The sequence below is a fragment of the Wyeomyia smithii genome, chromosome 2 (assembly GCF_029784165.1).
Source record: "Wyeomyia smithii strain HCP4-BCI-WySm-NY-G18 chromosome 2, ASM2978416v1, whole genome shotgun sequence".
Lineage (NCBI taxonomy): Eukaryota > Metazoa > Arthropoda > Insecta > Diptera > Culicidae > Wyeomyia > Wyeomyia smithii.
The window spans coordinates 104,909,342-104,922,156 of NC_073695.1; the positions used below are offsets into that span (position 1 = coordinate 104,909,342).

At 40.0% G+C, this 12,815-nt stretch overlaps 1 protein-coding gene across 1 annotated transcript in view; it reads right to left on the reverse strand.

Annotated features, from left to right (window-relative positions):
* The window catches only part of LOC129725257 (phosphatase and actin regulator 4), a 190,817-nt gene extending 179,055 nt beyond the window's left edge, over positions 1-11,762 (reverse strand). The window contains exons 1-2 of the mRNA XM_055680847.1: positions 11,108-11,762; positions 9,415-9,597 (exon numbers count right to left, since the gene is read on the reverse strand). Coding sequence (XP_055536822.1) covers positions 9,415-9,597; positions 11,108-11,213 — 289 coding nt within the window. The 5' untranslated portion in view covers positions 11,214-11,762. The remainder of the gene's footprint in view (positions 1-9,414; positions 9,598-11,107) is intronic.
* Between the last annotated feature and the right edge of the window lie 1,053 nt (positions 11,763-12,815).

A 12,815-nucleotide genomic window follows, 5' to 3' on the forward strand; every position in this document is an offset into this window, starting at 1 on the left:
GATATTGCTCTTACAACACTAGGCAATGTTAACGTGTCTTTAAACGCAACTTTTGCATGATTCACATACCTGTCAAAGTTAACCCTTGCATGCCCGGTGCAATTTTCATATTTTCGAAAAATTCTTCTAACCTCGATCCTCAAACCTCAATCAAATTTGAACAAACAAGTTTCAATATAACTAATAATAAATAAAAAAAAGTATTGAATTTACCTAAAGTAATCTTAGTTGAAGGTTAATTACGTTAAAAGCTCAAAAAATGTAATTTTCAACAATGATCATTCCATACCATTAAAGAAATACTGATGAATTCGCAGGAAACCACAAAGATTTTAATTTCAGAGCTAGTTTTTGAGCTTTTGCAACAAACCGAATTGAAATCGGTCTAACGAAGATCAAATAAGAGCAAATTTAGCAAGTGAACCAAAATAAACAAATTTTAACCTGAAATATCGTTATTTTCGTTTCCAAACTAGCTGTAAATGATATTTTTCAGCACAGAAATCATCATTTATCTTAAGCATATCGAAAAAAAAGCACATTGCCAAAAGAATGTATGGATTTCAATGGTGATCAATTTCACCCCAATTTACCTCATAGTACCTTATAGAATTATCGAATTTATTTCATGCAGTAGACGATAGAAATTTCACCAATAGCCATAGAGGTTTACTGGAGCACATACCAGTACTAATTTTAAAATTATACTATTTCGGGAAAAATGTTATAAAAATTGATCAATTTCACCCCGTTCCATGGTACTAAAATAATAACAAATTCTGGATTGATATGACTGGTTATGCGTAGTCATGAATTACAAGATTGTATTTCAAGTGAATACTTTGATTTCATTCCGAGTCTTATCAGCAAGGAGTTTAACCTTTTAACCTTTTTTTATTAGTTTTTAGATCGATGGCCAATATTTTATCACATACAGAGCCGGATTTATGGGGGGGCCCAGGGGGCCCGGGCCCCCACATTTTTAGGGCCCCTACAAATCGACAAAAAGATATTTTCTCTTCAAAAATGAGATTTAATCAAAAGTTCGATTTACAGTAAGAAAATTTGAACAGACCATTTCAATCTGACACTTTCTTTCAGTGTTATTTTTTCGCGAGCGCCAATATCACAACTACATCCATAAGAGTTCACCTTGGATTCTCTTGGAACGACACACATTAACACACCATTCGAATCGAACCAGCGCGCATTAAACGCCTAGAGTATTTTGCGCAGTCTTTTTCAAATTGTGTGCAAATTTTTGCCTGTGGATCGCATTTTTTTCAAATTGCGGTAGTTTTTTTTCAGGTAGCAAGAAAAAAATGTGAAGATGAAACTTATTAAAATAGGTTGCGTGCGACTGTGAAGAATGAAAGGCAGTCAAACTTATCATTATCAAGTTTCGAGTACGAGTATACTGAAGATGTTTAATGTTGATTATTTAATTAATATGTTTTCTGTAAAAAAACTCGTAAAGCATAGTTTACAGTTCCAATTTGACAAGTGAAAAAGCGTAAATTTTCGCTTGTGGAATCTGTCGTGAAAACCCGTTTGTGGAACACGCAGGTATTTCACCACCCTGCAGTTTATAGTTTAAGTGAAGCGAAACTCAGCAAACTCCGAGCGAAGTGAAAATTGGCTGCAACTACCAGAATAGAAACTCACTAGCGCTTGCATGCGTGAAAGAAATAAACCCAAGTGAAAAAGATGAGATCCACAACCATAGATTTCGCTGGATCGAATTTGTTTACAGTTCCAAGCGAAGTGAAATTTTTGCAGGTTGCATTTTTCACGAGCGTGAAAAAATGAACATGTTGTATGAGATTTTCACTTCGTTTGGAACTCTAAATAGGGCTTAAGAAAAAATTCTAACAAATTTTTGGTAATTTTTCAATAGCAAATAAATGCTTTTAACTCGTACGATAAAAAACAGTTTTGTTTTATTTTGGGGCCCCCACTATAACTGGGACCCGGGCCCCCACAATCGTAAATCCGGCCCTGATCACATAGTTGTGCTGATTTTTTAATTATTCCAAACGTTTTTACCCAATGAACTTCGTTATCCTGTCTTTGTTCAGGGTTTGAAAACCTATGTGTTATTTACTTGAAAAAGGAATATTTCGTGTGTGTATGTAAAATGAACGATGTTTCTCAGAAAGAACAAAATAAGCAGAACAATTGATATATGATTTGCTAAAATTAAATATTGATAATTGTGCCGGTCAACTGGTCTAGATGGATGATGCTGGTCTTGTGGTATGATTATGGTCCAACTGGTCGTTTTATGTTTAAAATCTGGCTCGGGAGAGGCTGGTAATGTCAGTAGAATTGAAGCGCTAGCCCTGTGGTTGTTGTCGTGTATACTACTAACAGTTGACTGCAAATCAACAATTGCACCGAGTTTTATTGAGACCGCATTGTCTTTCTGAGATTAACTAAATAGTCATTCGAATGTTCATTGAAGCCATATTGTATGTTCGGAGATTTTTCAACATATTTAAAGACCCTTCTTGTGATGAAGAAAGATGTGTGATCAATCCACTAAAAAGTGAGATGGAAAAATTACTTTTTCATCGAATTAAGAGAGACGTGTGGTCTTCGGCAAAATTTCAAGTGACCTTGAAACACGAAATTTTACCGAAGATATCATGTTCGTATCTCTGCATATTACGAGCCATATAAAGTTTTCTATGAGTGGGCATTTGTTTCCCAAATTTTTTCTTCACAGGTGGCAGTTCCATACAATGAAATAACTATCTTTACACCTTTAAATTGAGGGTACCGTGGAAGCAGCTAACTTTGATAGCTTTTCAAAGTATAAATCTTTCTCCGGGGGTCCATTTTTAAAACAAGTGCTGGATATACTAGAATGCATGTACGATAAAATCGAGTGATGACTGTATAGAATTAATTTTCGTTATAGCGTTTAGATATTCAATCGTGAAAATTCTCGAATATTGGTTAACTATCGTTTTGTTATTTGTTTTAACAAAATATAATGAAAAAATAAAAAAATCGTCATTTCACATGTGCTAAACTTTTGGAACATGTGAACACACTTGCTTAGTGCAATGTCGCATATTCAAAAAATATCAATATGTATGTAACGCTGAATTCGATCAAACATTTTTTTTTTTCATTAGTAAACATCCAAAACTGTTCCACAATACTTTCAGTTTACAATTCAATGCAAATGAATAACCGAATACCAATCACCATCAGAGCTGTGGCACAACCAGCGAGCTGGGAACCGGCTTCTTAGTACTGGGTAAGATGCGCCAACGCGTGATGGGGTGGCAGCCGATCAACGCAAGGATGTGCAAGTTGAGGATAAAGGGCCGGTTCTTCAATTACAGCATCACCAACGTGCACTGCCCACATGAAGGAAGACCCGACGACGAGAAGGAAGCGTTCTACGCGCAGCTGGAGCAGGTCTACGATAGCTGCCCGCGACGGGACGTGAAAATCGTTATTGGGGACATGAATGCTAAGGTAGGCCGGGAGGCAATGTACAGACCGGTAATCGGACCAGATAGCCTGCATGCCGTGTCTAATGATAACGGCCATCGGTGCGTAAACTTTGCGGCCTCCCGTGGTATGGTAGTCCGAAGTACCTTCTTCCCCCGCAAAGATATCCACAAATCCACCTGGAGATCAACCGACCAACAGACAGAGAACCAAATCGACCACGTTCTAATCGACGGCAGGTTCTTCTCCGACATCATCAACGTTCGCACCTACCGCAGTGCGAATATAGATTCGGACCACTACCTAGTAGCTGTGTGCATGCGCTCAAAACTATCGACGGTGTATAACACCCGCCGAAGTCGAACGCCGCGACCAAATATTGAGCAACTGCGGGACGCCGAGGCTGCACAGGAATACGCGCAGCAGCTGGAGGCAGTGCTACCCACGGAAGAGCAGCTTGGCGCAGCTACCCTTGAAGATGGCTGGAGGAGCATCCGATCCGCCATAGGTAGCACTGCTGTAGCGCTACTAGGTACAAGGGTCCCGAATCATAGAAATGACTGGTTTGAAGGCGAATGCAAACGGTTAGTCGAGGAGAAGAATGCAGCACGGGCGAGAATGCTGCAACACGGCACGAGAGCGAACGTGGAACGATACCGACAGGCACGGAACAGCCAAAACTCAGTCCTCCGAAGGAAGAAGCGCCAGCAAGAGGACCGAGATCGCGTAGCGATGGAAGAGCTGTACCAAGCTAACGACACTCGGAAGTTCTACGAGAAGCTGAATAGCTCCCGTAAAGGCTTCGTGCCGCAAGCCGATATGTGCAGGAGCTTGGACGGCAACCTCCTTACTGACGAGTGTGAGGTGATCGAAAGGTGGAGGCAGCACTTCGACGAGCATCTAAACGGCGATGCAGTAGAGCGCGAGGACGGTATAGCAACTGATCTTGGTGCACGCGCAGAAGACATCAGAATTCCGGCCCCTGATTTTCTGGAGGTGGAGGAGGAGATTGGTCGGCTGAAAAACAACAAAGCTGCTGGAGTGGACCAACTTCCCAGCGAGCTATTGAAATACGGTGGAGAAACACTGGCTAGAGCCGTGCACTGGGTCATTGTCAAGGTTTGGGAGGAAGAACGAGTACCGGAGGAGTGGATGGAGGGTATTGTGTGTCCCATCTACAAAAAGGGCGATAAACTGGAGTGCTGCAATTACCGGGCAATCACTCTGTTGAACGCCGCCTACAAGGTACTCTCCTAAATACTTTGCCGTCGACTATCGCCATTTGCGAAGCAGTTCGTGGGGCATTACCAGGCGGGATTTATGGGTGCCCGCGCCACCACGGATCAGATATTCGCGGTTCGGCACGTTATGCAGAAATGCCGCGAATATAACGTGCCCAGACATCATTTGTTCATCGATTTCAAATCGGCGTACGACACAATCGATCGGGACAAGCTATGGCAAATTATGCACGACTACGGTTTTCCGGACAAACTGACGCGGTTGGCCAAAGCGACGATGGATCGAGTGATGTGTGTAGTTCGTGTTTCGGGGGCACTCTCGAGCCCCTTCGAAACCCAAAGAGGGCTGAGGCAAGGTGATGGTCTCTCGTGCCTACTGTTCAACATTGCCCTGGAAGGTGTCATTAGAAGAGCGGGGATTAACACGAGTGGCACGATTTTCCAAAAGTCGGTTCAACTTTTTGGTTTCGCCGACGATATTGACATTGTGGCTCGGACCTTTGTGAAGATGGCGGATACGTACATCGGACTAAAGGCTGAAGCCAAACGGATTGGACTGGTCATCAATGCATCGAAGACGAAGTACATGAAAGGAAGGGGTTCACGTGAAGACAGTAACAGTATCAGTAACCTCCCACCTCGAGTTCAAATTGGTGGTGATGAAATCGAGGTGGTCGATGAGTTCGTGTACCTGGGCTCACTGGTAACTGCCGACAACGATACCAGCAGAGAAATTCAACGGCGCATTATGGCAGGAAATCGTGCATACTTTGGTCTCCGGAGGACGCTTCGATCGAGTAGAATTCGCCGCCGCACCAAGTTAACTATCTACAAGACGCTGATCAGACCGGTAGTCCTCTACGGGCATGAGACATGGACTATGCTTGTGGAGGACCAACGCGCCTTTGCGGTGTTCGAGCGGAAGGTACTGCGTACCATTTTCGGTGGACTGCAGATGGAAAACGGAGTGTGGAGAAGGCGAATGAACCACGAACTGCAGGAGCTGCTTGGGGAGCCATCTATCGTCCACACCGCTAAGATAGGCAGGCTGCGGTGGGCTGGGCATGTTGTAAGGATGTCAGACGACAGCCCGGTAAAGATGGTTCTTGAAACCAATCCGTCAGGGACGAGACGGAGAGGTGCACAGCGGGCAAGGTGGATCGATCAGGTGGAAGACGTCCTGCGGACCCTACGCAGACTGCAGAGCTGGCGAACTGCAGCCAAGGACCGAGTGGAATGGAGACGACTCTTACGTACAGCAAAGGCCACACCACGGCTTGGGACTGTTTGGTAAGGTAAGTAATCACCATCAAACTTAAGTTATCTTATTCCATGTTTTTTAGGTAATCCACGCTTTATTTTAATTGTTGCTATAAAATCAATCATATAAATAGTATAATATTGAAGAACGAAAACTGAATATTCAACGCATAATTTTGTTTATCTGACATATTTCTTTCTTATATAAAATGGAACCATTCAAAATCAAGATATTTCCCACTCTTCATAATCGGTCAACCTAATAAATGTGATGTTTAATCAGAGAATGTGTATAATCAAGCCACTTACACATGCTTACAGCTCCATCACAGACTCTGCCAAGCTATTTACGATCCGTTGCTTGCTTCGGGCTCCTTCAGACGGTCCCGCTTCATGTGTATTTATCGAATTCTCTCCTCAACCCGTCGCAACCTGGCATTGCGTCTGTACACTGACGATGGCTGCTGCTACTGCGATTGCCGATCACTGTTGTTACGCTGATGAATGAAGCACCTTTTCCATCTTATTCACTTTACTTCTCTCTACACACATTGGCCCACGAAATTCATTTCTTTGGGCAGACAAGCTTCACGCATACAAAATTGCCTTCTCATACAACATTTCACTTAAATTTTTTTTTGGAAAAGCCCATTTTAATGCTCTCATCACTTGATATATTCGCAAAACTACAGCATCTTCTTATTTCTTCATTTTTGAGACTGAAAAAACTCCTGCTAGTATTCAGGATTTTACCATTGTCTGCTTCTCGCCACACCTCAGCATACTTCGCTATGATTTCAATATTTTTTTGATACAAGACCCCACTTTTCTTCAATTATTGAACCTTATATAGCAGAAACTATAGGAATTCTCACTTCCCAGCCTTTTTTCAACAAGATTTTTTACACTTGCAGACTTGTAGTACTATCACACATATTTTTCCATTTATCTTCTTCTACAATTGCACCACACACAATTGCTGATGTATACAAACATTCGCACTCTGCTCTTCTGGGTTGTCTTAAAATTCACATATTAGGAACACTACCCAGCGTTATTCTTCATTGAAATTCACTTTACCAATTCCCTGGTATTCCGGGTATTCCAGTAAACACTGTAGACTGTACCCAGCTGCAGTTCGCAGTGGTCGCGAAAATATTTGCGGATCTTTTTCTGCGTTGGCAAATGTACCCCACCCTCTTCATCGGCTGGGTGTTCCTTCTGCTGCTGGAGCAATCAATCCGACAGAACACAAAAAGTTTGCCTTTCTTCGAAACACTGCAGTAAAACCAAACGCTTTCCTATATCTGCACAACGTACGAACGACGGCTGACGACTGACACAACTACAGCGCTACGGGAATTTAGACGTTTCTGCTCTCTCGGTTGTCCAGTTACTCGCGTGGCTCTCCGAAAAAAAAACCTCGCTTGAGGTTTGGCAGTTCTCAAACTTGATCCCAGTGTCAAAACTATGGTAACTACTATAGTTATCATGGGTTATCGTTGTTTGTTATACCCGTTATACCTTTGATACCGTGACGAAAAAAAATTGAGCAGATATGAATGAGTAAAATGTTTAGTGTAATTGAACTTTTAAGAACAAGATAAACAAAAAGTAATATTTGCACTGCTGTGCAGCACTGAGGACTCAAGCCTTTTGTCGATTCGGGCCCGTTCAAATTCTATATATACACCTTGGGAATACAGACCGTTTTACGAGGCGTTTCTGAACTGAAATGAAATTATGTCAAAAAGCACTGAACCGCTGTCATAACGCACGTAAAAGCAACATCAACAACAGCAGATTCTGTGACACCTGTCAGTTCGTAAAATGATCTATTGTTCCAAATGGGAAAGGGGTTTGTGTAAATGGAAACTTTCGTGTTATGTAATATTTGACCGGGCCATGACGTAAACAAATGCTGTCAAAATCCCTTTAAAAATGACAGCTAGGTGGTGCTCTGTTTATATCAGCTAGTTGGCATCCCGCCATGTTTCGAGGACTAACATCTCAGCGTGTGTGTAAACGAGATAACATATCACCGCCACTTTTCATACGCATAACATAGCATCTGTCAATGGGGCCCGCAAATTGCGGATCCGCAGTGATGTTAGCTCCTAACGGAGCAAAGCAAATAAGATAGAGATGCCAGCTAGCTGGTTTATATGTTTGTTTTTCAGCTGCTGAAACACTGTAACACCGTCGGAAAAAGGGTTGGAAATTATTCGCCCTAACGGAATTAAATCATCTTCTTCTCACGCATTTACCTACATTTCAGTCGATTTGAACAAATACCAAAAAATCATTTCCGTTGTCAATTGAGCCAAAGAGATGTTCAAATTGACTCGAATCAGGGCAAACATACAAATTTTAGATATTCCCATACAAATTCGGATAGAAACTAAAAAGAAAACGTTCAATAACGATAGGGCACCTTGCAAATGATGTTCTTGTGGCCCATGTGCAGTAGGGATGCGCGAACGGCTCGAGCAGTTCATATGAACCACGGTTCTTTGAGCAAACTAAAGTTTACCGAAATAACACGAACTGTTAACCTCGCGTAAATCATTGTGAACTAAAAGCCGTTCATATGAGTCGCAACGGTGAGTGAGCTGTTTAAAGCCGCTCTTTAAAAAAGTCGTTTTGACTATCCCTAAGTTGTAGCGAGAAATTTTATAGAAAAGAAACATCTAAATATGTATAGGTACTTAATTCAACGATATCAATTAATCACAGACTCCACAATTCAGTGTCATAGCAGTAAGCTTCAAATCACATTTAAACCTTGAATGTGATAAGTAAATGTTGCTCACGCAATTCACATGTGGCTCATATCAGTTTTATCAATAGCTATTTGTAGGCTGACCAGATTTTCTCAAGATAAAAACGGGACAAATACGTTAAAAAACGGGACACACGATAATATTGATTTTTGAAAATTTTTACCAACCAAAGCATGCAAAAAATTAGGTATTCATTGCTTTGATAAACTTACCCGATCCTGAGGCGTGTGATTTTTTGCAATGAGCTTCTGAAATTTGTCACATGATGATTGAGATTTTGAGTAACAATTATCATGGTCTTAACTTTCAAATACGATTTTTTCGTGAGTTCACGATAGGGGATGTCCTCCCAGTGGTGCGGTACTGTCAGGAAGGCACAAAACGTACTCAGTAATATTACAAAAATCCTGGCTGCTTGGAAACTTATTTTTCATTTAGCAAAATTTCAATGCAAAGCTTTATTTAAGATTCTTTCAAGGAGTTTTCGAAAACGGTACAAAATGGAAAAAAGACGGGACGGTTAAAACAGTCGAAAAAACGGTTAATGTCCCGTTCACAACGGTTCGTCTGGTCAGCCTAGTTATTTGCCATGTTACCGGTCCACTGCACAATCCGTCTACCAATGATACTGCCAATTTGTGCGAACCAGAATCAGAACTTACCACCACCGACGCCATCCTTACAATTTTCACTTGCCCTGCGAAAAGGGACAATGATACCTTCGTGAGGTGACTTTCCCTGATGCTGCAGCAAATTTGAACAATCTGAGGAATCGTTTGTGGCGCTCTCTACGCTGCTTCCGGCCGCATTCAATTCGGAGTTGTACTTCAAGCTGCCAGTTGGTTCTGCGAAAAGTTTTACGATCAAAAAATTATCAGCATGTTTTCGTTAAGCACAACATGGTCAAACACAAAAAGCCTTTCACTGCACCAAATCACCATTCTTATAGTTAATAAATAATTTTTTTAATTGGAATTATTATTAGTTTTCGTAAAAACTGGAGCAAATATTTCACTGGACTAAATATATTACTTTTAATTTTTTTCGAATATGTACAAAATGTAGCCCGATTTACAGTTTGCATAGACAGGTGAATAAATTTCTATTACTAAATCAGAAGTAAATAAGTCTCTTTCGGTTTGTTTTCTTGTGTATATACACCCTATGGTTTAAGCTGCAATTGTGTTAGAAGCAGTAACTAATTTAAGCAAAAATAAATATTCAAAACCTCGAGTACCAGATCATCATTAACTAATTAAAACATATATTTTTCTGCAACTAATACCCAAATTATTAGTGAAATTTCTTAACAATAGATATTGAGCTCTGAATACCAACCACTAAAACTGCAGAAATATTCTTTTCGTTCTACTTCAACCAGTAATCGTGAACTATATACATTTAAAGTTTATTCTTTAAAGCGACCTCAACATAGTTTAGTAAATAACTGTCTACGATAGACCAATGCCAATGTTCTTAACCTGGTGCAACTGACCGCTAATTGGAGAGCGGATTTTTTGTTGAGATATTTCAAAAACAGTATTGCTACAACCTCGTCCGGAAGCCCATTTAACGACGGATACATTATGATATTTGCATCGATACAAAGTGCGTCACGGATCGGTAAAAAAATATTATTTTTGAGTTTTGTGGCAAGTTCTTTCAAATTCTGACATGATAGGCTTAATTTTTGCAAATTAATTAAGGGGACGTACCGTGATACAGGCAAAAGAACACTTTGTCCAGGGACGTCAAGACGCGCAGGCACACTGAAGGTGGTACAAAGAAAGTCACCACTTTTGATTCCTACAAGTACGCATCGGTTCTCTGATCCCTGGAGGTGAAGATTCAATCGGTAACTACGATTCGTTCGATTGTAACTGTTAGTAGGAACTATTCCCGAGAAAATATAGAGAACTCGCTTATCGAAAGAAGGATAACGTGGTCGAAAGGTTTTTCGATCCTCCTCCATGATTTGATGTCCCCAGAGTATGAAACCCGTTTCCAGCGAAATACAGTACATTACCATGAAAAGAATATCAAATTGACTAAATTCAAATTCGTCGAAATATTGATGGATGAACTGTTGTAGCAATCTGTCCAGATAAAATGATAGCTGAGATTTTGTACTGTCTTCTACAAGTAGTTCTGATTTCAGATTTCTTGCTTTTTTCGCATCTGCAATGAAAGCAACAGAAAAATAAAATGTTTAAAACTTTTGAAACGAGCCTTGGTTAAGAGAACAGCTACAAAATCTCAGCATTTTGGACTAAAACCTAGTTCAACTTTACTACTCTAGATAAACAAACAAACAAAAGCAATTGTAAGCAGCAAAACATAAATAAAGATTCTAACCTTCATTTTCTTCAACCACCGTTTCGAGATTGTGTGTCTGAAATGCAGCTAAGTGCAAGCTGTTGGAAGTTGCTGAGTTTTCTCCAGAATCACAATCAGTTTCCATACTTCAAATGATGATGATTCCTTGGTTAGCGTAGTTTTTATCTTAAATTTGAATTGAATGTGTCATCACTCATGAACTTACGTTCTGCAATGTAAACAACTGTAAAGTTCTTGACGCAATGTGAAACAAGCAACAAGTTGTTTGTTCTGTAATGTTACACAAATGATGAATGTAAAATGAAACTGCACCGAACTTTGGGTACTTTTTGTATTCCGGGAAAATGTATGATTATCACTCATAAGCGAAGATAAGCGATAAAATTACTGATAACTACAAAATGTAAATTTCATGTATAGGAAACACACAGCACACAGTAAGAAATCAGTACCAATTAGGATTGATTCTCAGGTTATGAGGACTGTTTCGAAAGATCCATTCATTTCACACACATCTGGCCAATTTTGTCCACCTGTTATGGTACTTCTTGCTCTGTTAACGAAGGAACGACCATTTTCGACTTATGATTAATAATAATTACACAGGTAACGTTCCGCGTTTTGCACCTGTATCCGCGCGACGATAATGATCGGGAGAAACTGCACAAACGAGAACTGTCAACGAAATAATTGCGAAAATTGGAAAGAAAAAAATCCGTTTGATGAATGGTAACACCAAAGAACATTGAACTAAGGTAACCTATTCCGTAAATCAATAAAGAGCACGATGAAATCAATGTTCAAATTATCGCTATAAATTAAAATATCTAGGAATCACATAGCAGCCTGTTTTCTATTGAGTTCAAGGGAAATTCATGATCACCAAGAAGAGCATACGCTCAGAGATGAAATAATTAAATGATTCTCTAATAGAAGATACTCGAAATTTTTTGAGCTTTTCGCGTTCCTTTTCGAAATTTCTTTGTATGTAGAATGTATTATCCATATAGACTTTTTTACGTACGAATGTGTTAGTGCCATTAGTTGAGGAAAATATTTACAAATAGCTGTTTTGTTTGCAATGCTATGTTTTTAGCAGCTGGACAAATATTCTGTTGAGCACTAATTATGTGTTTTAAACTTGTTTCTGAATAAATGTTTTCATTCGTGATTAGAAATCGGAAGAAGCTGTTGAACATAATTGACCAAAAATGTTAAAAAGTGATAAAAGTCGAAGCAACGAGATGCGATGATGCGAACAAAAGCAACTTTACACGGGTTTACACGTTTACTAGTGTGCGTAGGTGAAAAGTCACTTATCTTATCCTGCATAGTTGGAAATTGTACTTGTCGACTGGCGACAATTGATTTTACTCTCATGCCGCACATTATAAATACCTTACGTCGCAAATAGTGCGCTGTATAGTTCATATCTACTAGTTCTCTAATTCACCGTTAGAAAGCAAGCGAATTCGAACCAAGTAAGGGTGTGATCACATACATAAGACATACGTAACACTCAGGAAGAAATCTTTCAAAAAAGTTGCCACAAAATGAACTACTCGAATGGTACCACCACATTCATAAGACATACGTAACAATCAGGAAGAAATCTTCCAAAACAAGTTGGTACAAAATGAACTACTCGAAAGTACCAACCTCTGTGAAAAAAAACCTCTGTTTGAGTAGTTTATGGAGGTTGTGTACCTGCGCAGCCCTGCATTTG